The 27,744-nt window shown below is 53.7% G+C and overlaps 9 protein-coding genes across 9 annotated transcripts; 5 read left to right on the top strand and 4 right to left on the bottom strand.

Annotated features, from left to right (window-relative positions):
• Positions 1-1,308: 1,308 nt before the first annotated feature.
• On the top strand, positions 1,309-3,094 carry J4E84_006806 (uncharacterized protein; the record flags this gene model as incomplete). Its single annotated transcript, XM_049389393.1, has 2 exons — positions 1,309-1,586; positions 1,639-3,094. 2 exons carry the CDS (start codon positions 1,309-1,311, stop codon positions 3,092-3,094), a joined length of 1,734 nt encoding a protein of 577 aa, XP_049243102.1.
• Positions 3,095-5,392: 2,298 nt separating this feature from the next.
• LCB2 (serine palmitoyltransferase component) lies at positions 5,393-7,387 on the top strand (the record flags this gene model as incomplete). Its single annotated transcript, XM_049389392.1, has 1 exon — positions 5,393-7,387. The coding sequence occupies one exon, from the start codon at positions 5,393-5,395 to the stop codon at positions 7,385-7,387; it is 1,995 nt and encodes a 664-aa protein (XP_049243101.1).
• A 1,328-nt stretch (positions 7,388-8,715) lies between these two features.
• On the bottom strand, positions 8,716-9,831 carry J4E84_006804 (uncharacterized protein; the record flags this gene model as incomplete). Its single annotated transcript, XM_049389391.1, has 1 exon — positions 8,716-9,831. The coding sequence occupies one exon, from the start codon at positions 9,829-9,831 to the stop codon at positions 8,716-8,718; it is 1,116 nt and encodes a 371-aa protein (XP_049243100.1).
• A 5,178-nt stretch (positions 9,832-15,009) lies between these two features.
• On the bottom strand, positions 15,010-15,926 carry J4E84_006803 (uncharacterized protein; the record flags this gene model as incomplete). Its single annotated transcript, XM_049389390.1, has 2 exons — positions 15,010-15,729; positions 15,921-15,926. 2 exons carry the CDS (start codon positions 15,924-15,926, stop codon positions 15,010-15,012), a joined length of 726 nt encoding a protein of 241 aa, XP_049243099.1.
• A 1,443-nt stretch (positions 15,927-17,369) lies between these two features.
• J4E84_006802 (uncharacterized protein) lies at positions 17,370-18,049 on the bottom strand (the record flags this gene model as incomplete). The annotated part of the gene is made up of 2 exons (XM_049389389.1): positions 17,370-17,978; positions 18,044-18,049. 2 exons carry the CDS (start codon positions 18,047-18,049, stop codon positions 17,370-17,372), a joined length of 615 nt encoding a protein of 204 aa, XP_049243098.1.
• A 269-nt stretch (positions 18,050-18,318) lies between these two features.
• On the bottom strand, positions 18,319-18,739 carry J4E84_006801 (uncharacterized protein; the record flags this gene model as incomplete). Its single annotated transcript, XM_049389388.1, has 2 exons — positions 18,319-18,666; positions 18,731-18,739. The coding sequence occupies 2 exons, from the start codon at positions 18,737-18,739 to the stop codon at positions 18,319-18,321; spliced, it is 357 nt and encodes a 118-aa protein (XP_049243097.1).
• Positions 18,740-19,319: 580 nt separating this feature from the next.
• On the top strand, positions 19,320-20,601 carry GB1 (Guanine nucleotide-binding protein subunit beta; the record flags this gene model as incomplete). Its single annotated transcript, XM_049389387.1, has 5 exons — positions 19,320-19,434; positions 19,504-20,216; positions 20,275-20,364; positions 20,415-20,534; positions 20,584-20,601. 5 exons carry the CDS (start codon positions 19,320-19,322, stop codon positions 20,599-20,601), a joined length of 1,056 nt encoding a protein of 351 aa, XP_049243096.1.
• Positions 20,602-22,916: 2,315 nt separating this feature from the next.
• J4E84_006799 (uncharacterized protein) lies at positions 22,917-23,786 on the top strand (the record flags this gene model as incomplete). The annotated part of the gene is made up of 2 exons (XM_049389386.1): positions 22,917-23,492; positions 23,547-23,786. 2 exons carry the CDS (start codon positions 22,917-22,919, stop codon positions 23,784-23,786), a joined length of 816 nt encoding a protein of 271 aa, XP_049243095.1.
• Positions 23,787-25,417: 1,631 nt separating this feature from the next.
• J4E84_006798 (uncharacterized protein) lies at positions 25,418-27,007 on the top strand (the record flags this gene model as incomplete). Its single annotated transcript, XM_049389385.1, has 2 exons — positions 25,418-25,424; positions 25,494-27,007. 2 exons carry the CDS (start codon positions 25,418-25,420, stop codon positions 27,005-27,007), a joined length of 1,521 nt encoding a protein of 506 aa, XP_049243094.1.
• Positions 27,008-27,744: the final 737 nt, after the last annotated feature.

The raw sequence follows: 27,744 nt of genomic DNA, 5'->3' as shown, positions 1-27,744 counted from the left end.
GGGCGCGTACGGCGATGCAGGCCAGGTGCGACCGACACAGACGCGTGCCAGGAATACTTTGAACGCCCTGCTGGTGCGCCTTCACGCTCACGCTCACGCTCACAGTCACGCTCTGGTGTGCCTTGCCCGATCGTTGCCGTAGTGAGCACTCGAAGACGCAGGGCTTCTCAAACACGACAACGGTAGCGCCTCATGCTCGCGCGTTGTTTGGCCTGTCGGAACACGCTAAAGCGGACCATGAGGACGACGACTTCGCGGCCTCTTTTTGATAAACGAGCACCATTCATGCGTGCTGATCTGACAGGTATCGCGATGCGAGTCTGTTGTCGCGGCCAGCCTCGCGGCAAGGATTGCCCTATAGGCGGCGGCCTCCTGAGTCTTGGAACAGAGCCTGTCGGTCGACCCTTGCTGTCACGTCTCTAGTGGCGCGACTCCGAGGTACCTCGCAGTAGTCCCCCTGATCGGAGCTATTGCGGGCAGCGCGTGCAGGCGGGCAGAGAGCACGCCGCACGCGCACCGTCGGATGCTGGTGCTGCTGTGTCGTGGTGTAGAGCGGAGGAACATCCGGTCAGAGTGTTGCGACGAGCATGGTTTGCTTCAGAACATAAGCGTTTTGGTGCGTCACCACTGGTCTCGCGCCTCCAGGGCGGGCGTCGAGCGGTGGTGCCGTTGGGCTAAAACCGTCTCTCTGGCCAGCTAGCGCCCTGCCCAGCCTAAGCTAGCCGGCGCGCACCTTCCCCCCGGCTTCAATGCCCCTTCCCTTAATCTCCCCTTTCCCAACCACGGTCGCTCATTTACATCCAAGGCCCTGCTCCTCTATCCGGATTCCTATCGTCACCTTTGCTGTCGGTGTGGTACCTACATCTTTCTCTTTCTCTGTCGACTTCTGCGAAGTGCCGCCACTCCTTTCGGCCTTTGCCCACGTTCCTTTCTTCACAACCCTCCTTTAGGCTTTGTCTGTCCGCTCCTTAGCACCTCTTCCTTCACTCTTGTCGACTTGGACTCGCTTTCGGACGATCCATCTGCTCCCCGGCCAGCAGCTTCCTTCACCCTTGACCCTTCTCACACGCGCCTGGACGGTGTCTCGAGCTTCTCACACACGTGGATTCTTTCTCCCGTGACATTGAACTCTTACCAGCTTCGCATAGCTCCACTATCTTCACCCACCACCATTGCTTGGACCATTACTTCACGACACTTTACGAACCAAGATAGACTGAGGTGTTAGCTCGATTGCTCCCTCTATATCTCCGACCCCGCTTCGAATCGAGTCCAACTCTCGCCCTCCGATCATCCCCACCACCCAACATGCAGTCAAACGACGACGCAATGGTCTCGCCCACGCCATCTCCACCGGCGTCATCCTCGACCCCGACGCAGGGCTCTGCCCCGCGCCGACCCCCGCGCAAGAGCACCCTCACCCAGCAGCAGCGCAACCAGAAGAGACAGAGGGCCACTCAAGACCAACTGGTGACACTCGAAGTGGAGTTCAACAAGAACCCCACGCCCACTGCTGCTACCCGCGAAAGAATTGCATCGGAAATCAACATGACCGAGCGCTCTGTCCAGATCTGGTTCCAGAACAGGTAGGAAAAGCGAGCACCATGATGCTTGTGCGCAGTACTGACATTTGCATAGGCGTGCCAAGATCAAGAACATTGCCAAGAAGAGCATCGAGAACGGTGATGACTGCAATGATATCCCAGAGTCCATGCGACGATACCTTGCTCTGCAGGCCATGGAGTCTGGCAAGTCAATCGGCACTAGTTTCCTGGGACGCGCAGGCGGTATGCCATACGGAAGTGGCATGCTTCTCAACACCGACGCCAACAACTCCAAGGTTGTCATCCACCACTTTGCCTGCCGCTCCCTCAGCATCGGTAGCTGGAGACGAGTTGGACAGAGCGCCATGGACCTTGTGGTATTCTACTCGCCCGAGAAGTGCTGCATCACCTACTACATCAACAACGACTCTGCAGGATACAAGATTGAGTACCCATTCTCATACATCAAGAACATTTCACTGGAGAATGGCGACATGACCGCAAACGCCGAGGGTGCGTCGCAACGCCCCGGAGGCCTGATTGTCGAGCTCAACCGCCCTCCGAACTTCTTCATGGACTCTTCCGGTTCGGGAGGATTTTTCCAATGCGGCGACTTTACCGAGGACCAGCAAGCATCAAACATTATGTTGCACCATTTGGGTGGTCACCCGAAGGTGCTGAGCGGTCAGTTGGCGAAACTTGTCTCACTGGAGTCGTTTCAGAACCGACACAACATGTTCGACCCAAACACATTCGCCGTCTCGGCACCGGTCTCGCCCATCAACCACCGGCCCGCGTCCCAACCAAACCACCTCCAGCACCCGCATCACATGGGCATGTTTCAGGAGACGCATCTTGCACCTCAACCCTTCCAACCGCGTGGTCACAAGCGCCAGCGAAGTCGTTCGGTGCCTGTTGCGATGGACTTTTCTATGCTTCGCAACCCGATGCCATCATTCTTGATCCAACAAGAGCCGTCGCCGTATGTTCCTAACCCTGAGATCTTTGCGCCGACGCCCCAGAGTGCAGGCCCCATTGGTCCTCACCTGAGCATCGACACTTCTGCAGGGTACGGCATGGACTACCGACAGTACCCCATGTCCGCCACTACCGCCAACTCCCCTTCGGAATACGGCACGCCTTCCTTTTTCACATCGGGTCCATCAAACGACAACATCCCGGCATCCAACTATGGCCAGTACAACATTCCTCCCTATGTACATACACCAATGGGCCCGCCACCTTCTGCATCTCACCACTCACCTATGCCGGCGATGAACCACCCTGACCCTATCATTGCTAACCAGTCACCACCACTGGGTTCTTTCGGTCGTGACAACCACAATGATGTGTACCCAATGTCGCACGACAACGGCATGTCCGACGAGGCGCTGCAGATGACAGACATGTACGCCAAGCAAAATCTCAACATGCCGTTCCGGTCTCCGATGATGGATGACAACGTCGACGACTTGGATATGCAGAACCTGGTTTCATTCGGCTCGTTAGACCCATCAAGCATGTCACCGGAGCATCACCAGATGCAATGAGCAGCCCGCACACTACCGTCTGTTTGTCAATTATTCTTTTGCGTGCTCTTATACCCGGTCGCGGTTGCTTTCTTACGAGGAAGCTCGATGCGTAGGCCCCGCCGCTTGGAACAGCGGTAGGGCATTTGCGACTCTTGCTCTCCACTATCGCTCATACTTAATGTGGTTGTCATCTCTCACATATTGGTCTCAAATCCTTGGATCTACAAAGCCATGGGGTTTTCCCGTCGCTTGTAGGAAGCCACCCTTCCACTACTTTTCATCACTACTCTTCGTAACGCAGGTTGAACGACCACCATACAGGGACTGGTTATTGAACACGGCGTTGCTCAGGATTGGGTAGGCTTGGAACTATACAGAGAAATGGCGGACTGGTGGAACCTGCGCTGGTGTTGGCAGACGTCAGCGGCATATGCTGGTCGTCCTTTTTCTTTTTGGATTGTTCTTTTCATTGTTCATCATCTCTTCTTTTTCTGTTGCGAGCTAGCCATTGTTTCATATGTTGCATCTCGGAATTTTCTCTTGTCGGGCTCGGCTGGCAGGTGGAGGGATTGCCATTTTAAGGAGATCTTGAGCTGCGGGGGTTGTGGTGGATTACAGAGCCGCTGCGCGTGCTTGAGTATGTAGCTTTCAAAGGGGTCTCCGGTAAACAGCTGTTCTTCGAGATCAGTAAACAAATACATTACATTACTTCAACCGACCTGGGATGGTGCCAGCAACGTGCTATGCGGAGGTGTGTAGAGCTGTCAGGCAGCGGGGAAGTGCCATGTTATAGCAGAGTGAAATTACGATGGACAGGTTGTCTCGTATCTGCGGTTGCGAGATGAAAGTCCATCGTAATTTACAGCGAATCCTCGCACTAGGAAGGGCTACACAGCCCATTTGACAGCGCATTAATGAGAGTGGTCTCGGGCCAGCCCGTTGAACCTCCACACGATGATTACAAAATCGGGAGGGCCAATCATGTGCTGAGAGGCTGTAACATGTTATTTCGTGCTACACAGGCGTTGGTAAGAAGTGTAATTGTCGCGTGGTGACTGCTGCGCAACGGCGGCACGACGTCTTCAAATATGTGGCCGCATGTGCTTATGTGCTAGTCTATGGTGTAGGCGAAGCTGGAAAAGGAAATAGCACTGCAATAAGATCGTCGACTATGCGTGGTGGTGTGAGTGCCGCAACGCTTACAGCATGCCAAGAGGTGGGCATCAGTGGGCGAGCACGTCGTGGCTGACAGCAGACAGCAGACAGCAACAGCGATGCGTGGATGACAGAGCATGCGGTGATTATGTCAGGCTTGTCAGACCGAACGTTGCGCAAGAACTGGGTTAAGAAATTTGATGTAGTCGATGACGTGCGGCGAGGCCCGTTGGCATCGCAGGCGCGCAGACACATCGCAGACAAGCTCTGGGCCCGCGCGATTATGGCCCGAGTCGCAAGGCTTTTCAGGCTCGGACGAGGTACGGGTCTAGTCTGGCAAGGCTTGCGATGCTCGGCAGGCGAGGAGGGCGATTTGAGGGCGAAGTGGCAGCGATCGGCATCGAGTTCCCCTGACGTTGTGCCCCAAGCGGCGTGGTGCCGAACGGGACAATGGGGCTGCTCATTTCACGTTTCGTCGGGCCAACCAGCTCGCCGCTGCTTTTCGACTGCACCACCCCTTGCCTCGACGCTGATAAGTGAAGTGCCATCTTTCTTCTCTCGCTCCACACCCACATCTTGTCGCTCATTACTTGCCCGTTGGTGTTGATCGTGCCAGGACTTTCACGGCATCCATACGTCACGACCGGCGGCGCAGAAGCTTGGTGGTTCGCAGCAAACGGCCGCGCCACTCAGGAACACGAAAAGCGTTGCGACAGCCCTTCACGTACTCCGCAGTACCAGTCAAGCCTCTGTTTATTGCACCGCGAGCAGCACGTAGGTCCTTTTCCTCCAAGCGTCCGCGGCCTCCCGCTGCACCTGCCCAATCCCAGCCTCCAATCTCTTTCCCAGCTTTCGTCTATCTCCTGCACGCTATCCGGCACTGCCGCTCCCCGGCTTTGTCCACGCTCCGGGTGCATGAGCGCGTCAGTCCTACTAAGACTGCCCTTCACCCACCACTGTCTCAGCCGCTGCTCGCCGACATCCTCACGCAGCGCCGCCAATTCTTCCTCGAGTCGCCTGCTGATCCCTTTCCCGTCTAGCTCCTCCCGCGACCTCCTGCATTCTTCACCGCCAGCTCCGCCGTGGGACGATACTCGAGCCTACATCTCCCTGCGTCTGCCCTGCCTACTCTAATACCGCCGTCCGAGAGCAATTGCTGCAATGCCTGTCCGAAGCATCAACCCGTTCGCATCCACCGCCCCTGCTCCCCCCCTCGATCCCTCCGCAGAGAAGCGCGAGCCAGCGCGTCGACAATCCTTCGCAAAGGGCAACAAGTTCACATCTCTCTTCGGTGGCTCCCCCAAGTCCCGGACCGACGCTGCTCTCCTGCGTGAGGCATTCGTTGCCCAGCAACAGGCCCTGCTCAACAACCCCTCGCCCTCGCAAATCTCCCTCCCGACCATCAACCTGACCACCGCGACCGGCGAGAAGATGCCCACGGAGCCCAAGACCCTCTTCCAGCCGCCTTCGCCAGAGGAGCAGCGCCGCCTCGCACGAGCACACGCCCAATTCGGTCCCCTTGGCTCCCAGAAGCACCGCTACCTCAGCAAGTTCGAGGGCGAGTTCGGCGACCCCATCGAGGACGAGCCGCCATATTATTTCCTTTTCACCACATACATCAGCTACTTAATCCTAATAGTATTCGGACATGTTCGCGACTTCTTCGGCAAGCGCTTCAGGAAGCAACACTACAGCCATCTGCAGGAGAAGGACGGATATGCACCCCTCAACAGCGACTTCGACAACTTCTACACGAGACGGTTGAAGATGCGCATCAACGACTGCTTCTCGCGACCGACGACTGGTGTCCCTGGACGTTTCATCACCGTGCTTGACCGCAAGTCAGACGACGGCAACAACACCTTCAAGATGCTCGGCACCACCACAGAAACCCTCAACATGAGCTCCTACAACTACCTCGGATTTGCTCAATCAGAAGGTCCCTGCGCAGACGCCGCCGAAGCTACCATCAGGAAATACGGAATCTCAATGGCCAGCCCCCGATCAGACAGCGGTACTTCAGACCTCACTGTCGAGGTTGAGGACCTCATCGCCAAGTTCGTCGGCAAGCCAGCTTCAATGGTCTTCTCCATGGGTTTCGTTACGAACGCTACCACATTCCCCACCATTGTTGGAAAGGGCTGCCTCATGATCTCCGACGAACTCAACCACTCTTCCATCCGATTCGGCGCCCGTCTCTCCGGTGCCATGGTCACAATGTTCAAGCACAACGACATGCGCGACCTCGAGCGCAAGCTCCGTGAAGCCATCTCGCAAGGTCAGCCCCGCACCCACCGCCCCTGGAAGAAGATCTTGGTCGCCGTCGAGGGTCTCTACTCCATGGAGGGTACCATGTGCAACCTCCCCGGTATCATCAGCCTGAAGCACAAGTACAAGTTCAACCTCTTCGTCGACGAAGCCCACTCTGTCGGTGGTGTTGGTCCTCGCGGACGTGGTGTATGCGACTACTTTGGCATCGACCCCTCGGAAGTTGACATCCTCATGGGTACATTGACGAAATCCTTCGGTGCTAACGGTGGTTACATCGCCGCTGAGAAGCCCATCATCGACAAGCTCCGCACCTCCAACGCCGCCATGCTCTTCGCCGAGTCACCTGCACCACCCGTCCTCATGCAAATCTCCTCCGCCCTCCGTATCATCGACGGTTCCATTGTCCCCGGCCAAGGTGAAGAGCGCCTCCAGCGTCTCTGCTTCAACTCGCGCTACCTCCGTCTCGGTTTGAAGCGCCTCGGCTTCATCGTCTACGGCCACGACGACTCCCCCATCATCCCCGTCATGCTGTACAACCCCGCCAAGATGCCCGCCTTCTCCCACGAGATGCTCAAGCGCAAGATCTCCGTCGTCGTCGTCGGTTACCCAGCCACCCCTCTCGTCTCATCACGCGCCCGCTTCTGCGTCAGCGCCGCGCACACCAAGGACGATCTCGACCGTATGCTCACGGCTTGCGACCAGGTTGGCGAGCTCCTCCAACTCAAGTTCAGCAGTGGTGTTGCTGGCGGTGCGGAACCGGAGGACCTTCTCGAGATGAGCAAGGCTGCGGACGACAACAAGGAGACTATGCCTAAGCCCCCCAGGTGGAGGATCGAGGATGTGCTCAAGAGGACTGTTGATGATGTTCAAGGGACGCTGCGGTAGAAGAATCACATGTTTATATATGTCCTACGCAGCATCTTTCCTTGTATCATCTTTTCATCAACGCTTCTTGTCATCCCGACCACACTTACTGGTTTCACGACGTTATTCAGCAAACTTTTGGAGCATTTTGGCGTCCCCCGTTGTCGTGCGCGTTGGCCTTGTTCTGGCGCGTGTTTGCTTGCTTGTATCATAACTCTTTCTCGATTCAATACCCTCGCTGTTGGCTTTTTTACACTATTAAACTTTTTTTATGTCTGCATGGCATCGCACTTTTTTTCTGGAGATGTGATGATGTTTTGCGTTTGATGGACATGATTGTTTGTCGTCGCTCTTGTTCTTGTTTATGATTGTGAATATGCATTTTGAAGTCGTGGTGAGTAGGTTGTTGAAGTGGGTAGGAGTTGGTAATGGTAATGTGGTGGATGAGTGATTGGTGAAGGTAGAGGATAGAGGGTAGATGGTAGATATGTATATAGATTAGATGGTCTATAGACATATAGTGGATACTGTAGGGCGATGAATGTTGTGATAACACTAGACTACAATCATCGCCCTCCAGTATCCACCATATGTCCATAGACCATCTAATCTGGATACTGGAGGGCGATATAAGAGATAGCGGCACCGGGGATAGTGAAAGACAATAAACGTTATGATGAGCACACACCTCTTTCCTTAGTTTGAACGTTGTCACACTTGGCTTTTGCACAAGACTATGCCTTTTGTCTTTTTTGAGATGTGACACGTTTGATATGCTAATTTGTCTACATTGCCTCGTTTGCTCTTCTTCTGCGTTTGCTTGGTTGGATGTTGGATGTAAGATGACGTACACAAGGTGAAAAGCATAGAACAGCTGTTCGTAATGGGTAGGGAGGTGGTTGGCTGCAAAGCTGGAGGAAATACATGATAAGGCTGTTTCACGGACAGAAGATGATCTAAGTTGGGTTTGATTATGTTCGGTATAGAGGTTGTGGGACAACTTGGTGTAGTAGTTGGTAGAGATACAGAAGATCACGTCGGTAATGTGTCGAGTAGTCACAACGGAAACCTAATCTGAGCGGAAGTGTAATGAAATGAACATGAATGAGGCGAAAAGAGATGTCTAAGTCAGGAAGAAGATTTTCCCAAGACCAATCCTACTCTATCAAGTAAAATCACGCTCAAAGATCACGGCATCACCAAAATATGAAAAAGGTTTCCAGGTATCATAACTGCGATTCAACAATCAAACTATATACAACTCAAAGCCGTTCTCGTAAACATTTCATACCACATCATCCAATACCATCATCCATCGCTAGGCAAAAAGCAAACTCACATCCAAGCGTTTAACCGCGGGTAAGAGTAAGACCGTAAGCAGACAGAATCTCGTTGACAGGCTGGAAGTAAGTGACACCTCCGCTGGAGCAGTCACCAGAGCCACCGGAAGTGACACCCTGGGCCTGGGCACCGCTGTACCAGGAGCCGCCAGAGTCACCGGGCTCAGCGCAGACGTTGGTCTGAGTAAGGCCAGTGACACGGCCCTCAGCGTAGGAGACGGTGGCGCCGAGAGCGCGGATGGTGCCGCAGAAGACACCGGTGGTGGAACCGGAGCGGCAGACGCTGCCACCGGTGGCGGTGGCGGTGCTGCCGGAGACGGGGAGGGTGCTGCCGGCGTAGTTGTTGATGCGGCCCTGGTACGTGTTGCCAGAGGTGCCGCGGATGTACGAGTAGTCGTTGCCGGGGAAGCTGGAGCCAGCGAAAGTACCGATGGTGGCACCGGCGCTGGTGGAGGCAGTGTTGCCAGTGGTACCGCAGTGGCCGGCGGAGACGAATCCACCGGTGACGGAGAAACCGACGGAGCAGCGGCCGGCACGGTTGATGTAGTAGGCGTCACCACCGCGGATGGTAGCGAAGGTGGTGGGCATGGCGGCAACGGTCTTGACCTCGTACTCGGAGTCGGCGAGACCAACCTTCTTGGCGAGGTCGGCAGCGGAGTCGGTGCTGTCGGCGAGAGCCTCAAAGACGAGCTTGTTGGAGGCAACGTCGACGTAGTAGGCGGCGATGCCAGACTCGGAGCGCTTGGCGGACTCGATGTCCATGTTGTCAAGAGCAGCCTTGGCCGCCTCAAGCTTGGAGAGAGGGACGGAGACGAGGAGGGGCTTAGCACCGGCGGCCTCGACCTCAGAGGCGGAGGCCTCGTCGGTGACGGCAACGGTGAGGTCACCGTCAACGAGGTAGGCACCACCGAAGGAGGCACCGGTGGAGGTACGGAGCTGCTCGATGACATCGGTGGCCTTGAGCTCGCGGGCAACACGGGCGTGGGCCTGCTCGGCATCAAGTCCAAGGTCGCGCTTCATGGCAGCGAGGATGTCGGGGTGCAGGCTGTTGGCAGCAGTGGTAGGGGCACCGTAGACGATGGGCAGGAAGACTGCCACGGCAGCGAGGAAGTTGGTGAGAACCATGGTGAAGATACCGAACGTTTGATGTTATAGAGGCGAGAGCGAAGGTAGTAGAGTGAGTGACACTGATGAGAGTGATGATTTGAAAACGACGGGAATACCCTCCTATACTTATACTTCTTCGTCCACCTCTGGCGTCGTGACTTGCATCATGTCTTCGTCCGTTGCTGTACAAGATAGAGCCCTAGCTCGCATACACGGCTACGAACTGCCTCCTTCCTCATCCGCTACGTGGTGTGGTCCCACGTGCTTGCAGTATCAGAAAGGTAGTCTCCAAAAGGCACCTCACAAGAGCTGTAAATTGGATCGACCGCTAACCAGAATATCTCCTTCCTCTTCCGCTGCAAGGCATGTTTACCCCGGGGTGCTACGTTTCAAGAGTATCGGAAAGGTAAACCCCATAGGGCACCTCACAAGACATTGCCCCCACGGTGTTACACCCAAACAGGCACCTGACAAGAGATTCGCCCCTGGAGGCCATCGAGCTATCGATGTAGCAGCTCTTAACACCAAAGTTAACGGTCTGCAAGCACCCCTACGCTATCCAGGTACGCGAATCCGTTCAGGAAGGAGGTTGAGATACGACAGAGATCCGGTAGGGGTAGATAAGCGAGTTGGTCGGATAATGTGCCAGCCTTAGGGAATAACCCCGCACGGGCATATCCGTTCATGCAGAAGCCATACACACCTCTTTACCATACCTTCCTGATTCATCATTTGTCCCGCTGCCAAGAGCCAAGACCTTTATCTTCTAATATCGAGGGGCGCTTAGCAGATAGGAGCTTTTGCGATGGCTCTCTTTATTCGCCGACTTCCTTGTAGTGCCGGTAGTTTGGCGTTCTACCCTCTTGGCGAGCTCGGGAATTGCAAGGGCATAGTCCACCTATTCTGGTGTTTGTTCGTAGTCCAGGTAAATGGCCAGTAGATATGCGTGCTAATCGTGGTGATCGTCACTGGCAGCTCCCCAGGGTTGAACTTGTGAGCGTAGCGACAGTGTCTAGACTCGTAGAAAGTCCCTATGAGTCAGGGAACTTTGCCGGTTCGTCGCTGATCAAGAAGGGTCCAGCTGCTTCTAAGCGATCATTCCTCGTGATGTTTACCATTGGTAAATACGCGGTGGTAAAGTTCAGTTGGCTCCAGTGCCGCTCGTCGAATACTAATCAACCCAGAATCCTGCTGCAAGAGAACCACAACTTCCTGCACACATGTGCTGGCGCTGTTCGGTTATGCTGTATGGACGTTGTTTTTCCGTGTTACTAGTATCCGCAGCAGTAGTGAAGGATCAGAAGGGAGGGTCGCTCCGAGCGGGTCCTACACCCTCCTCCTGCCGGTACTCGTATTAGAATGCAAGCTTCCAATCAGCGCGAGGCGTTGGCAAGTATTCGTCACTGCGACCTCGGAAAACTAGATGCATGAGGGATAGCATACATATTGCCACAACCGCTCGTAGCGTCCTCATGCCCAGCCGTTTGCCGTGCCTGAACCAAGCACGGCTGGTACCTGGCTGCAAGCGTGGTGGCTGCAAGCGTGACCCCGTATTGCGCCATCGTTCTACAAGCCGAGGTGAATTCGCTGCGCACGCAGGTATGATGAAGTCAACGGCGCCTGCACCGTGTTCGAAGTTGAGTCGAGTGGCAAGATGTTATGCTGCTGTATCCGCATTTGTGAAGTGGCTGATGAGACGTGATGTGTGAGTACCTGCGGGTGCAGAGGTGATGGACGGAGGGGCAGACGTGGCCGACGCCGGCGAACATCATTTCCACTAGCGCAACGCTAAAACGCACGACGTTCCAGACAGGAAGGAGCTATACGTTGATGTCATGCGGACATGAGACAGGTGCACTTCATTCAAGAAAAAGCATATACCAGGAGTGTAGACTACATCACGATAGAAGCATGCAAAGTAGGTAAGCTGACGTCGATGTAGGCTCCTGGGTGTTCAGTTTTTCTGGTTAGCGTGGACGGGTTCTGAGTGACATCGCATAGCTGCATTGCACCCGGCCATTCTATAAGATACAACTCGGGCTCACAACGCCACCCTGAAGACATCGCAAGTCCCTATAATGCACAAGCAAAATCGTCCCAAAGCGCCGCTTTCCTCTTGTCGTCGGCCGCCAAATCCTCACACTTAGATGCGGAACCTTTACAAAACAGATCGAAGGTGAACGGAAAAGCAGAGTACCAGCATGAGCACATGTTACCCAATTTTTCCCTCTCGGTGATGTCAACAGGCGACTCTGTCTTTGATGTACCCTCGATGGATGTTTTGATATGCCAGTGGCTAGTGTCATTGTAATTCGCACACTTGAGATCACCGAGAGCAGTGTAATCTGTGAGCCAGGGAAGTTTATCCTCTCGCTCATCCGGTGTGACGTAGACGCCGTAGAGGCGGTCGTTGAGCTTGAGCACGCCACCACGTCTTTTGGTGGCGTCGGCATCGCACTGGGTTGATTAGTAGCTGGACTGATAGTGCCATGGGAATGCACCAGTGTCTTACATTACGTATGATATCCTTATAAGTCAAGCGACAGTGATCGACTTTGTCGTCGTCCGTAGCTCCTTCAAAAAAGTGCCAAGTGGTTCGAGCTTGTATGAACAACGCAGGATCAGCGACCGCAAAGAATCCAACATGCGAGTCAGCGTTTGTTTTTGTGAGTTTGTACGCCCTACTTGCGTTACGGAAGTCCGATGTATCGCGCACAGATGGTGGAATTGGGGTCGTCTTGTCCCAGTGCTTGATGATGTCTTCGCAGAACTGTTGGGCAAAGCCAACTGCCTCCTCTCCGTCGAATTCCTTCGCATTTGGGTACTGGGTATGGCCTTTACCGAAGCAAGTACGGTCGGACGTTGCATCCGTATTGAGTAGTTGGTCTTTGTGGGCGTTTACAAAGGTACCGATCCATGAGTCCTCCTTGCCCCTTACGGACTCGTCTGGGAGTTCTCTGTAATACGGGGCGCTTAGTATATCGGCCTTTCGTTCTTCATCAAGCATAGTCCCAATATCGAAATCATTTTTATTGGGTTGTAGTAGAGAAGCGTCGTAGTTTGGCTGTGAAAGTCCGCGCCAGTGGAACCAGCCTTTTACTTGGATTTGGGCAGATTCTTCGTTATTGAAAGGAACGACCATTTTGCCGAAAGATGGATCATTATCAATTCTGGGGAAGTAAGGAACTGTGCCGCCGATAGCCTGCGATACATAGTTGGATAGGGCAAAAAGAGCATAGTTGTCCGCTAGAAATGATCAGCTTGACAGGTATTTATGCAGGATATGATGAACATGCCGTTCAACGCTCCCCAGTCGTTAGAGCTGTCGTGAACTCGAGCCAAAACCTTGGCGCAAAGTACTCCGTAGCAAGCTGACCACGACTCCTTGACTCCGCCAGGAGAATCTTGCCATAGATTGACCCAAAGGTCTGAGATGGGTCGTTTTAGTTCTTTCGATGTAGGAAGAAACTGGACCAGCATGCGCAGCAAGGTAGTAGCTGATCGATGTCAGTGACCTAGCGGCAAGTGTACAATGATTGAGTTACTCGCCTCGATTGTCGTGATAGTACCCTGAATTGTATCGAGCCGTAAGATTAGTGGGGGAATTGATACCCATCTGAACCCTATGGTTCAGTGGAGGGAGTCCGAAGTACTCGCGACAGATTACAAGCCCCGGTTGTTGACCTTGCGTGCCGTCCCTCTTTTGTGTGTCAACCACTGTCTTGGCAATGCCAGGAAAGTTGGTGCGGGCGTCACACGGAGCTGAGCCGTCGAAGTTGCACCCCACCGAAATTGGCTCTGAAAGTTGCAGCACGCCTGGAAAAACACTCTTGACGACTGGGATGTGTTCGACTGAGCTTTTGCCAAAATACAGCCAAAAGTTTGGGTTGTCCGTGTAGGCTATTTGGCTTTTGACCGTGACGTTGGCCATATCCATAACATCTTTCAAATCGTTGTCAAGCATGTCTCGATGCTCAGCCTTGCATGAATCATCAAAGGAGATTATGGACTCGGCAGTTGATGGCAGCGCTGATACCGAGGGCTGAGGGCCTGTTTGTGCGAGAGTCTGGGAAGGTGATTGTGAATCTGCTTGGGAGGACGCTTGTAAGCTAGCCTGAGAAGCAGCGGAGGCTACCTGAGAAGCCATCGAGGCAGTCTGAGAAACTGCAGAGGCCATTTGTGAAGAACTTTGCGCGGCGCCATCCGCTATGAGAGAGAGGATCAAGAAGATCGTAAGGATTAGACCATTCGGTCTTAACACTGACGTGGCTAACGAGCGGACTTTCTTGATGGCGTTGAACATGTTGCAGAACGAGCGGTAAGAGATGACTAAATGTAGAGTGGCAGGGCACTAGATATGATTTGCAGGTAAAGCAAAGATGTGAAGTAATGTTGGCTGTGTGGTATTCGCGTGATGGTGTCTATCGAAGAGAGATTGTAGGAAGGAAGGAGAGAACTGCGATGCGAGATCTTATACTCACCGATGACTGTTGCGTAGGACGTGGAAGTATGCTTTCTGTCATAGCAGAGTCGTTATGACTAGACGTTGGGATTGAGTGACTGGCCGGTAGTTCAAGATCTGGTTTAGTGAGAGTTGGGATGTTTCGCGGTTCGTGTCATTATCCGGACCGCATAAGATGGAATGTAATCCAGCGTCGTGTAGATAAAGACTCTTATACTCCATACATGTGCATCCCTAGCATCTCATCCCACCGCCTAGGCTACCCACTAATGCACCGCATGGCCGCCACAGCACCCATGGCAGCGCCTTGCTGCTTCCAAACATCTGCGCAAGACTTCCCCGGTTCCTTACAGACCATAGCCGCACCCATGGGGTTGCTACCAAACCAACACGTACAGAGCCGCCCCGTACGTTCGCTATCATTGATATCGATCCAGGGTGCGACCCGCCATGCACTCGTGGCATTGTAATCCGTGCATTTGGATTCTAAGGTACGTGGTATGTCCCAGTGGGCTGATGGAGGCGTCATAGCGCCTACGGCGAAGATCTGCAAGTGCGTCAATAATGGTTCTTAAGTGTGACTCTCGAGGATTCATCATAGCATTATCTTTCGGTCAAATCCAACGGAACAAAACGCACCATGTCGTTGATTTTGAGATAGCCACCATATTTGTCGTCACTGTCTCCTCCATCGCACTAGGTTTGTTAGTATTGGACGCAAGCATTTGTGGAGATTAGCAACCAACATGTGTAATGAGGTCGTTGTATGTTGCTATGCAATGCGAAGCTTTCTCGTCAGATTGTATTCCTTCGAAATATACAGATAAGTTCTTCCCTGTCATGAAGCTATCAGGGCCTGGGGAGACATAGTAAACCAGATCCTTTGTACCATCCGGTAGTGGTGTATACAACTCGACTTCCTTATCGATTTGGAAGATGCGCGGATGTAGAGGCTTGCCAGCGAGCATGTAGTCGTTGACTTTGTTCTTGCAAAAGTTATCCAATTCACTCTGCACTTCGTCAAATGTAAAGGCTATGGCGTCCGGGAACGCGGCTTTATCTTCGCGATAACATGTGTATTCTTTTGATGCACCCAGGTTGGACATGCCGTGCTGTTTTGCTTCGTTGAATACCTTCAGGAACTTGTCACGAAGTGCTTTAAAACCGAATGTGGTGGCGCCAAAGGACCAGGGCGCATTCTCTAGATTAGCCTGAGATTCTTTGGGAAGTTGGTCCTTAAAGTCCAAAATATCTGTCTTCTGGTATCGCTCGACGTCGTAATACCACTGGGAGTCACTCTCTGCGCTGAATTCCGGAGTTGCCTGGAAGGTCTCGATATCTCCCGAAGCAAAAGGCTGAATGATGGGATTCGGATCATCTTCGAGACGAGGAAGCCATGGAAAGTTGGATGCTCCAAGATTTTTGGATTCTCCAAGTTGACGAGAAACGTACTTCTGCAACGCAAAAAGAGCATAGTTATCGGCTATACCCGTCAGCATCGGGTAAGAGTTCTTGTTGTTGTCAAATGCATACCATTAAGAATACTCCATGTTTCACTGTCGGCCAACTGAGCTAGAAGCTTAGTGCAATATACACCATAGCAAGCTGTCCATTTGCTCGCCCCACCCGCATATCGCATGTACACCCACATGTTGGAGATATGCCGGTTCCAGCCCTCTCGCTGTGGGAGATAGTAGAGCAAAGCTCGGAAGAGTGCGGAAGCTATTAGTAGATTAGTATGAGGTACATGTGGATATGCTCGAGATGGCATTCCCATACCTTGGTTCTCATGATAAGAGCCCATATTGAACCGGCGCGTCCAGTCGACTGCATCGCTCAGGCCCATCTGTACTGCCTCATTCAGAGGAGGGAATCGGAAGTACTCCCAACAAAAGTAGAGATTAGGTTTGAGGTCCACCCGGGGGCCTTCGCTGCCTATGCCGCCATACACGTGTTTACTTTGACATGCCGCTGTCTCGTTCTTGATGTCGCAAACCGCATTGATCTTCCAAGCAGCACTCACGGTTGCGCTTGAATAGTCCTTAAACACGCTCTCGACTGTGCTAGCATTCGGAATAGCGCTGGTACCAAGATTCTCCACGAAGGGTAGGTCTTGTCCAAGATTGGCATTTGACCAATCCAGCATTCCATAGAAGGCCAAAATGCCAGTTCCGACAAAGGCGGTTTTGATGATGTTCTTCTGATCGGGGTCACAAGTATTGCCGATCACGAAATTCTTGTCCGCGTCGACGTTGGGGACTACAATAGGCGCCGCGGAGGCAGCTTGTGAATTTGTCGGAGTAGTGCTTGGCGACGCGGCCTGAGAGATAGCTTGAGTGGTCTGAGAGGCGACCTGAGAAGGCTGGGAAGTAGCCTGAGAGGTCTGAGATGTAACCAGTGAAGTCTGAGAGGCGGCCTGCGAAGCCTGATAGGAGGCCTGCACAGAAGCCTGTGATGCGCTTGGTGATGTGTCGGTACCAGCCTGAGCCGAGCTTTGAGCAGCAGTTCCGGCGATTAGAGAAAGGATCAAGAAGAGCGTGAAGACTACACTGTTCAGTGGGATGATAGCCATACTGGAGCTGCGAACGTCCTTGCCGGCGTGAAAGATCGAAGTCTGAGTGGCCGGCAATAGTGACCGTAGCTCGGTAGTGTGCGATAGGCCGTGTGGGTGTGCAAGCGTGTATGGCGCGTTGTTGCGTAGTCAATCGATGTATAGTAGTGTTCATATGAGAGAGATTGTAGGAAGAAAAGAAGGAGAATGCATTGCATAATCTTGTACTCAGCGATGACTACTGCAAAAGACGTGGCAGTGTAACTTTGGTCATATACCGGAGTCATTATGACTAAATTTCATCAGCCGAATGACTGTCTGTTGCTTCGGCCATGATTCATATATCCCATCTGTTCCAAGACGCGTCGATGTTCCGCAGACGGGCATGTTCATCAGGACCCGTGAAGATTGAGTCGATTGCTCGCACGCAAAGTGCTCTGATAGCCTTTCGGTCTAAGTGGAAATGCTGCGCTGCGAGGTAGTACTCTTGCGAGAGAGGGCTGCAAAAGACACCTACATCATCCGTCTGCCGGGTATTAGTCATCACACGGAACACACAGTTTCCAGAGCTGAACGTACGCTCAGAGCGACGGGAACACTGCTGTGTCGCCACACTCCAAAGTGGTGGTCCGAGTAAGTGCCCGTGATCATCTTGGCATGGACGTTACAGCTGAGGCACAGCTCAACGCCGATTCCGTGCTGCTCGATAGTCTTCTTAAACTCATCCGTCACATGTATGACATGACCAAGTCTGTCAGGTTGCCATGACAGGAGAGTTTGCAACTCTAAATCCGAGGAAGAGTTTTCGCTCTCGGCAAAGTGCAGCGTGATCTTCAGTCCGGCAGCCTTTGCCCGAGCGAAGCTATCGCCGAAGATGCGAATGTCACCTTTCGCTGGGTCGCCGCATAGGTCGACACCAACAACGCCGGCGGACTGATACTTGATGGCAAGATCGACGACTTCTTCCGCGTCTGCGATGTTGTTGCGACGGTCGATTGACAGTATGAGGAAAGCTCGCATGGTGTTGTTAGCATCGTCGTTATGGGCATTGAGTATGTCCAAAACGGTCTTCACGTAATCATCCTTGGTTACGCCCTCTCCAAGGATCGCTCTCGGGGTCGTTCGAAGCTCAACGTATACCACCCCATCATCCTGGAAGTCTTGCAACACAGCCCTGGTGGAGTACCTAGATTGATCAACCGCAGCTCACCATATACTTCCATGTCGACAGACATACTGAATGCTCGGCAAATCACCGCAAAGGCGATAGATGTATGACGAAAACAGCGGGAAGAACCTAATCTAGCTGTCAGACGTCTGCTAGTATTTCGCGTGGTGAGCCAGTTGTTTGGGACGACCGAGCGGGTAGCGATCATTTGTCAGGAGAATATTGGCCGCGAAATCGCTTGCGCGATCGTCTTGGCCCATGTATTCCCAACGGCACGCCGGTGTTACAGCGAGAATTCCGAACGACGAGCAAATCGAGCTAGGCCTACGTTTTGATATCGTAGTCGACCTTGCCCGCGGGTATGGCGACCAAAGGGTCCTCGAGGTCGAAGTCAGGCTGCCGTGCTTTCTTTGTCTCCCATATGGCGTGCAGGCAGTCGCGACTGATGCTACCGGTTAAGTGGGCATGAAGCTGAGTCGCGTCATTAGCAGCAGCGAACGGAAGTCTGAGCGTCCTTGGCGCGATGACTAGGGACCGAGGAGGCTGGAGCAGTACCTCAATCTTGGGCAGGCCCTTGGTGAAGGCAGCGTCGACGGGCAGGTCGTGTGCAGTCGCGATGGGGAGTGCAGCCATGCTGGGGAACACGGCGGTATTGGTGGCGTGGGGATGGTTCTCGAAGCGATAATGGAAAGGTGAATAGACTTCAGGAGGAGGCCTGGGGGGTATAGCGGCGGACGCGGGTCATAGTGGCAGCCGAGGCTGCTCGCTGCTCATTCGTCCGTCGCCTAAAGGAGGAGGTGCGCTGCAGGAGATTGCAGCGCGCGCCTTCTTCGTCAAGGTCTGGACAGGAGCAGAGCATAGCAACACCACGTTGACGCCATCAGCAGTGCAAACACCCGACCCGACAGCACGCAGGGCTCCTTCACGTTACCGCCCCTTCACATCGCTCACGTGTCACGGCAGGTGTTTGCAGTGGGCATCTTCGCGACAGACTGGCGGAGCACCGCCCTTTGATCTCCAGCGCTCGCTGCTCGGCTAGGCCAAGCTAAGCTCACCCCGGGCCGCTCCTGTACCTCACTCATCTCCAAGCACTCACCCTTCCATCCTCACGCCCCCACGACCGTTTGCCAGCCGCCGCTCCCTCTGCGCAAGCAATTGATTCTGCTCTGCGCGCGTCTAGCCATTGCTGCCGCCTGTCCATCGCTCCTTCCGCCGCTCTCTCTCGCTCCCGGCTGCCGCGCTCCCTAGGAGGCCCCTGGATTCGCCTGCCTCGCCGTTTCGCGCCGCTCGCGACAACACCCTCACCACCAGCACACCACTAATATATGGCCGATATGAATCAAGAAACGATCCAGCAGAAGATCCAGCTCGCCCGCCGCGACGCTGAGGCGCTCAAGGACAGGATAAAGCGCAAGAAGGATGAGCTCGCTGACACGACTCGTATGTTCTTTTTCCAGCCGGCGTGCTCACCGCATCGGAACCTCGTAGACGGCTAACACAAGAGCGCAGTTCGCGATGTCGCCAGAGACCGTGTCGAGGCTCTGCCGCGCCTCACCATGAAGACGAAGCGCACCCTCAAGGGCCATCTGGCTAAAATCTACGCCATGCACTGGTCCACCGACCGCAGACATCTCGTCTCCGCCTCGCAGGACGGAAAGCTCATCATTTGGGACGCCTACACGACCAACAAGGTCCACGCCATTCCTCTGCGATCGTCCTGGGTCATGACGTGCGCCTACTCCCCGTCCGGCAACTACGTCGCCTGTGGTGGTCTCGATAACATCTGCTCCATTTACAACCTGTCGGCGCGGGAAGGCCCAACACGCGTGGCACGCGAGCTGTCTGGCCACTCGGGCTACCTCAGTTGCTGCAGATTCATCAGTGATAAGCGCATCCTTACATCATCCGGTGACATGACCTGTGTGTTGTGGGATCTGGAGACTGGCTCCAAGGTGCACGAATTTGCCGACCATCTCGGTGATGTAATGAGCTTGAGCATCAACCCGCTCGACCACAACCAATTTGTCTCCGGTGCTTGCGACGCCTTCGCGAAGCTCTGGGACATCAGACAGCAGAAGTGCGTGCAGACCTTTGCCGCGCACGACTCTGACATCAACGCCATCCAATTCTTCCCCAACGGAAATGCCTTCGGTACCGGTTCCGACGATGCCTCCTGCCGTCTGTTCGACATCCGCGCCGACCGCGAGCTTGCATCATACCAGGTACGCCCGCTGACATATCTGGCACTCTTGGCATTTGGATTACTAATGTCTGCCATAGATTCCTGAGCCCGTCTGCGGTATCACATCCGTAGCCTTCTCTGTCTCCGGAAGACTGCTATTTGCTGGTTACGACGACTTCGAGTGCAAGGTAAGCAGTCAGCGCAGCCCCCACAGGTTCCACAGTCTAATAATATCCAGGTTTGGGACGTACTCCGCGGCGAACGCGTAGGCACATTGCAAGGACACGACAACCGCGTCAGCTGTCTCGGCGTTAGCAACGACGCGCTCAGTCTATGCACTGGTTCATGGGACTCAATGGTAGGTGCTCTCGTGCGCCCGTCTGCATCACACAACTGACTTGGCATAGCTGCGCATTTGGGCATAAGTGCCGTCAGCCTCCCCAACTTCCACGACGCCATGTAACGACGCCAATTCGAACGTGTGCGCCTTACCGTAATATTGGCAAACTACAACCTACGACAGCGATCTCCGCAACTCCTGGCATACCATACCCCTGCTGCATCTTATCAACCAGGAGACTGAGCGCTGCCATACTCTAAGAATATAATACTCGCACCTGTTGGAATCGTCGATGTGGCTACGGTGCCGACTGATGTCCCGGCGCCCGGAATCTTTTTGTGCTCAAACTACTTTTTCTTTTCATACCACTGTTCTATTCCTTTCTCGACGGTGCGAGCATACTGCTCACACTCGTCTTCATGTCCGGGCCGGCTGTTCTACGTACATGAGTAGCACCTATCTACATCAACCTTCGACATAGTCTTCTCCTTGCGTTCTGCCTGATCATTAAAAGCGACCGATTGTACTTGCACTTGCGTGGGAAGAGATGGGGCTGTGCAAGACGGGGAGCTTCATTACTGTATGTTTCGGATTCTACTACGTGCAAATGGTTTTGGAGAATCCATGGATGAGGGGGACTGAATGGACGGATCATGGCTTTCTGGCGCATGGGCTTTCAATGTGTACGATTTGATTGGGTTGTGAAGGATGAGTCGGTAGTCAGCGAGTTTCTATATACCTCTTTTAAGTTTATCGAACGCTTTTGCATGATGTTAAGATGACTGATATTGCCTTTTCCATGAACCTTGGAACGTCTCGAGCATTCCAAGGTTTGAGCGCGCTCAGTCCAGGTCAGCTCGTGAAAGAAGTAATCAATGTCAACGTGCCTTCTAGACCTTGTCGCAGCTGTTGTTCGGCGCTCTCAGCGGTTACTGTAGCCTCAGCGGTAGAAGTTACTTTTCGCATTCTGGCCTAGGCCATTGTGCGAGGCATTAACAGCTCCAAGGTGATTGCACCACCTGGGATGATACCCGCTCGCGAATCTAGTGGCGCGCACACCGTTATGCATATGACTAGGTTGCCCAGGGGATCCCAATTGCCCATCCGGACGTCACTCCGGGACAAGCAGTGACAAGCCGGAGTATCAGCGATCAGAGCTTATTGCGGTGATGGTAGCGTGACCGTACTTTAGGCGTTCGTCGGGCAGGGCTGATAGATTATGGTTGTGATCTTCATGGATGACAGCAGAGCGACCGAGCAGAAGACGCAGGAGCCACGTCGTATTTTACTTTCACCCGGGCGGTTATGCAACGTCTTTCTATTTTCGAAGAGAAATCAATGTATCGAACCATCGTCTTTGGCATTAACGTGCCTCAGCTAATGCCCGCAATCTTAGGCTGCATGGCAACTGGACCCTGGAATCGACAAAAGGAAGCGCCTCAGCCGATGCAGGAGTCGATCGGAGAATAGGAACGCGATGGATGGCATTAATGCTTCTAGAAGCGAGCACAGAAGGATTCCATTGCATGTGCACCGGGGGACTCGCATCCGGGATGTGGCCGGGACGAGAATATCAAACAAGACCGAAAGAGAGATCCCTCGGCCCCTTTTGGTCGGCGGTGCCATGGAACTCTGGTGCTGCATGACAGTTGGTGCCTCGAGGAGATTGAAACATCGAGAGCGCATGAGAGGGTTAGCAGAGGCGTAAGGTCATTGTGACGTGTAGCCTCCAAACAGCAGCGAGGATAGGGCAGGTTGATGCTGCGACAGACGTGTCGAGGAGGCGTGTAGCAAGATAGTTCGGCATGGTGTTTCAGCAGTCGTCAGGCTTTCACGCGGCGCCCCAAGCCATTGCGCGCCACCCGCGGGTCCTCGATTGGGCGGTGTACAGGCGGGTGAGCGTGTTTCGCACTCGAGCATCCTGTTTCATAAGGCCGACATGCCTTTGCGCTTCGCCAATGGAGTGCGATGCGGCCCCGTGCGGGCGTCTAATGCATCGTGAAATCGGCCGGTCAGCATCAGCCCTAAAACAGCACCTACCAAGCACACCCCTACACACCGTACCGCCTCGACCACGTTATCCACGTACGCACGTTGGAATCCTCGAGGGAATTCTCCCGTGCGCGTCCAATTGCATCGCTGAAACCCCAGCGCGTACTCGAAAATAGCCCTGCAAGCACGCGCGCCAAGGCCTGTCATCTAGCGGAGCACCATCCCAGACGACCGACCCCAACCTTGCAACGACTCCCTTTCCTTCTGCCCACCACAGACCAACGCGTCACCAGACACCGGGACCTGTACACGGACTCTGCAAACAGCTGACGCTGACCGTCCCCCTTCTCCACACATATATCAGTCCGGCGCCCGTCATTCGGGTCCCGCTCTTCTTTTTCTTCCGTCATGACTACAGCCGCTCAAGACGAATTCAACGAACTGATCCGAGACAAGGACCGCGAAGACCGCCACCCCGAAGACCGACACAACGACTCCGACCTCTCCGACCCGGAATCCCCTGGTGCCGCCGACGACTACCTCGAGAAGATCGATACCGACGACGAGCTCGACATCCCAGCCGACATGAGGGCGAATTACTACATGCCCAACCTGCGCTCAGAGGCCAACACGGGGCCCAAGGGTGTCATTGCTGACGCCCAGGCGTTTGAGCAGGCCAAGAAGCAAGCACGCCGATTCACATGGAAGAAGAACGCCGCGCCCGCACAGTACAATGTCAATGCCTATCACGACGAGAAGACATCGAGCAGTGATGACGAGGTCGACGAGGGCTTCATGCGCCAATGGCGTGAGGCGAGGTTGAAGGAACTGCAGAATGTTGGTGAGAGGATACGATCGAGGACCAACAGCCCTAGCCGGAGGATATATGGAAGCATGCCGTTGGTGGATGGTGTGGGTTATCTTGATGCTGTTGACAAGACGGCGTCGAGTACTGTCGTTGTCGTCTTCATCTACAACAGTGATGTATGTATACACATCACTCCATCCATTATCCAGCTCCTACTAACAGCACCATAGCCATTCGCCGAGGTATCACAAATGTTCGAGAAGGTCATGCACGACGTAGCAAAGCGCAACGACACCGTCCGCTTCGTCAAGATGTACAACGACGACGCCGAAATCGAGGACACCGGTGTTCCCGCTGTCCTAGCATACAAGGGTGGCGAGAAGTTCGCAGACCTGATACCGCTCGTTGAGTGTCTGCCCGATGATTCAGAGCTCAGCGCCGTCGCCCTCGAGACCGTCTTCAGACAGTGAGTCCTTTCCTCCATGCACAACCAACCTGCATCAAATGACTAACGATCATCAGAAAACGCATCCTCTGAACAGTATCTTCATACCCACCTGCACGAAACTCTCTTACCATCCCGCATCCGTGATACTCATCTCACGACTGCGCTACTCTCCCCACCGCCGTTTCCCGTCGGCGGTTCGTCGGCGCTATTATGTCATCGGATCACCCATCATCCGACCCTGGCAGTTTCACCACGACACCGCTGCACGTCGCCCTACCCCTCCTCATCTCACCCACATGATGACAGGGCAACCTCTACGACTAGTTTGCGCTCACACTACAACGTGTGCGTGCTCAGTCTCTTTGACATGGGGCTCGCGCACGTCGTCGCCGCACTAACGACCACTATTTCCTTACCGTCTTTCCTCATTTAGCGACGCATTCCTGTTTATACTTTGGCATTGGGATATTTGCATATTTGCAAAGGCGTCTTCACTACTTGACTACATGGTCATGTTTGGCGTTGTTAGGTTAGATGGATGTTGCCGCAGGGCTTTGTACTTGTTACGATACGAATAGTGTTGCGCCTGCTGTTGAGGGTGTGTTGGCGGATACCCAATTTGATATCAGTTCCTCGAGATATGCTCTCGACTTGTTACGCTACTTTCTTCAATCATGCATTCTTGATGTTCGCCTCGTGCTTTCCTTTCCTCGTTCCTTCCATGTTCAATCTTCGGCAAGTTTCTCGCTTGTGATCGGTTTGTCGCTCCTTCCCAATCTCGACTTGTTATGTCTCTCTGCAGTCCTGTATTCTTGATGTTCGTCTCGTGCCATCTATACTCTTTGGCAAGTTTCTCGCTTGTGGTTTATTTGTCGCTCCTTCCCGATCTCTTCACATTCATAATTGTCCTTGACTCAACGCTCACAACGATGCAGCGATCTTCTCCAGCTTGGAGATGCATGCGCAAACTACTTGTGCCGAAATGGAAGCGCTGCTGTGCCACACGGGCGATTCGACGGGTTGGCGTCTAGTAAGCGCTCAACCTCTTATGTACGCTCCTGGGGTGATCATTACCCGCTGAACACTTAAGAACTGCTTATAAGTATGCAGCAGCGCAAGAAAGGGCTTGCCATGTTGCATCTCATTTCTTGTCCCCTAAGCATTCAATCATGCCTTCATTCATGTCATCATTCCGCAATCATTCCGCAAGCGGGAAAGCGCCCCCACCTACCTCTTCATCCAGACCCTCTTCTACACCGTCCTCGACTGGCAAAGCATCAGTCCCACTTCACAACCTTTGCGAGCGATGCCGCAAGTTCTCAAATGAGTGCAGCGCTCTGAATTGGCTTCAGAAACCTCGTGGTCAACCCGTCGCATCATGGCCCTTCTCGCGCTTGTGCACCGTTACTCAACTCTCTCAGTCAGCGCCATCTTGCCATTTTTGCAAGATGATGTTTGCGGAGTTGCAGCATGGAGCTGCACGCGGTATACGCCCTGCTGGTGATGAGGGTGTATACGCGTGTCCACAGACCGAGAGGAGCGGGACGGAAGTATTACTCCGAATGAGGCTTATTAAAGCTGAAACGAGAAGCGCGGATGACGGAAGAGGCTTTGCTATATTCAAGTTTCAGACTTTTGATAGTGAGTTCTGGCATGTCACGTTTTTTAACTTGTTGCTGACGGAGGCGGATAGATACCACCACAGGAGCGTTCAACAGCCACATCACAGCCAGAGAAGCACCCCTCCTCGCTCGCGATAACCTCCAAAGAGCTAAGCAGTGGCTGAATACCTGTCTTTCAGAACATACAACATGTCGCAAATTCCACAGCAGCACCGTCTCCAACCCCCACCAACGACCAACGCGCGTCCTGGAAATCACATCCACCAACATCCGGCTCCGCTGTAACATGCAAAACGAGAGATTCGATTACCTAGTGTTGAGCTACATGTGGGGCACAAATTATGAAGGACAACTCCGCCTACTCCAATCCAATCTCAACGCCTTCCAAGAAGAGATTCCACGGGCAAAACTCGAATCATCGGATGTATACAAAGAAGCCATCCGCGTGACTCTCGCACTCGGCTACCGCTATCTCTGGATAGACAGCCTAGCCATAATCCAAGACTCAGATGAGGACTGGACCTATGAAGCCCGCCGCATGGCCATAGTGTACGGCAACGCAACAGCCAACCTCGCTTTCCTCTTCCCACCTCACTCGCCCTCTGCGCCATCCAGTCGCGAAGACCCACGATCTTCGAATCCATGTATCCTCCGAGCTTCATCTTCGCATACAGCTGGGATATATATTGAGCACACGAAGTCCTCACTCCGCCTCGCCCTCGACACGGAGGAGGCGAGTAGAGACTGGCTCGCTCAACGCAACTGGCCGCTCTTCAATCGCGCATGGACGTTCCAGGAGTATCTTCTTGCGCCGCGAACGTTGCTGCTTGGGCATAAGAACCTCATGTGGCATTGCTCGGAGGGGTTCTGGGATGAACTACTTGGTCCGATTGCAGAACCACCGGTGACAGATCCTACAACGACGACGCTGCAAGTATCTTTGCACGGCAAAGACCGAGGGAAGTCTCGGTACTTCCCCAACACCATCAGAGAGATCAACACACTAGCAAAGACAAACAGTCTCTCCTCCCCAGCTATTCTCTCTTTCGCATTAGACTACCAAAACCTAGTCAACGAGTACCGCAGCCGCAGACTCTCTTTCTCCAAAGACCGCATCGTAGCTTTTGCAGGCGTAGCGCGTGCGTTCTCCAACCTAGGCCAACTCACCTACCTAGCCGGCCTGTGGAAAGAAATACTACCAATAACCATGCTATGGTACGTCGACAAGAAAGCTAAATGGCTTGTCCGCCCCGAGAACGGCTTACCAAACGGCGAGGTGAAAGATTCAGTGTGGACGACGGAGATTGTGGAAGGTGTAGTGGAAACCACATCACCACTCCCAAGTTGGTCGTGGTTCTCAGTACCAATATTGAAGTACTACCAACTCTTCCACCTCTTCAGCGACGACGAACTAGCCGTCCGGTGTAAGAACGATTCCGAACCTCATCTCGTCCGCTGGACCGACATGTTCTTCGCCGAAACCAAGGGCTTCAAGTTCGCTGGACACGCGCAAGATCGCATATCTGAATCTAGCCCCTTTGACTTCTCCGGCTTGCAAGTCACACTTGCTACGTTGGTTCTTCCTGTAAAAGCGGATTGGCCCGCTGATCTAGCAGCGTAGATGAAGCGGTTGCAAGACCATTCGCCACTGTCTTCTCACCGCGGGTTTAGTTGGGAACCGATTCTGGAGTATTACCCTGATGATCCGGCGGGACGGGCGTCGCCACCTCGTAACGCGGTTTACGCGCTGATGGTGGAGTGTCAGGTTGTGAGAACTGCGGGGAAGAATAATGTGCAGCGGCGGTTGGCGGGGTTGATGTTGGCTCCTGGGAGTAGGGAGGGGACGTGGAAGAGAGTGGGCGTGTGGAAGTTGAGAATCAACATTGTGGGTGTTGGTGTTGATGGGGGTAATATTGGGGAGGTGGCGAGGAGGTGGGCGAAGGTTAGTGTGTTGTCGGGGAAGTGGAAGGGTGTGCTTGTTACGCTGGTGTAGCGTTGTGACGGATAGATGGGAGAGATATTCGAGGGATATGTGGGCTTAGTTCGAGTGCAAAGAGTGTAAATTTACCTAATGAAGTCTTTAGAAAAGAAGTTTCGATGATTGGGCACGCAGCGCATGGTAGAGTTATAGTACCAAAAGAGCAGCTCGACGAGCGTCGCATACCAATCCAGCACCCTCAATATACTCCCCGTGTAGTTCTGCTACCCAGAGTAGCTGATGGCTACATGCATGTATTCGCCAGACTCCAACATACATCTCCATGTCCCACCCCGATGTCGATGACCCTAGCCATCCGCCACTGCCGTCCTATGCCCCAGGTCCGAATTGCGAACTTGGGCTGGCACCCTTCGTTTGGT

The sequence above is a fragment of the Alternaria hordeiaustralica genome (genome assembly GCF_023758085.1).
Source record: "Alternaria hordeiaustralica strain BMP 2776 chromosome Unknown scaffold_13, whole genome shotgun sequence".
Lineage (NCBI taxonomy): Eukaryota > Fungi > Ascomycota > Dothideomycetes > Pleosporales > Pleosporaceae > Alternaria > Alternaria hordeiaustralica.
This window is presented reverse-complemented; position numbering and strand designations above follow the sequence as displayed.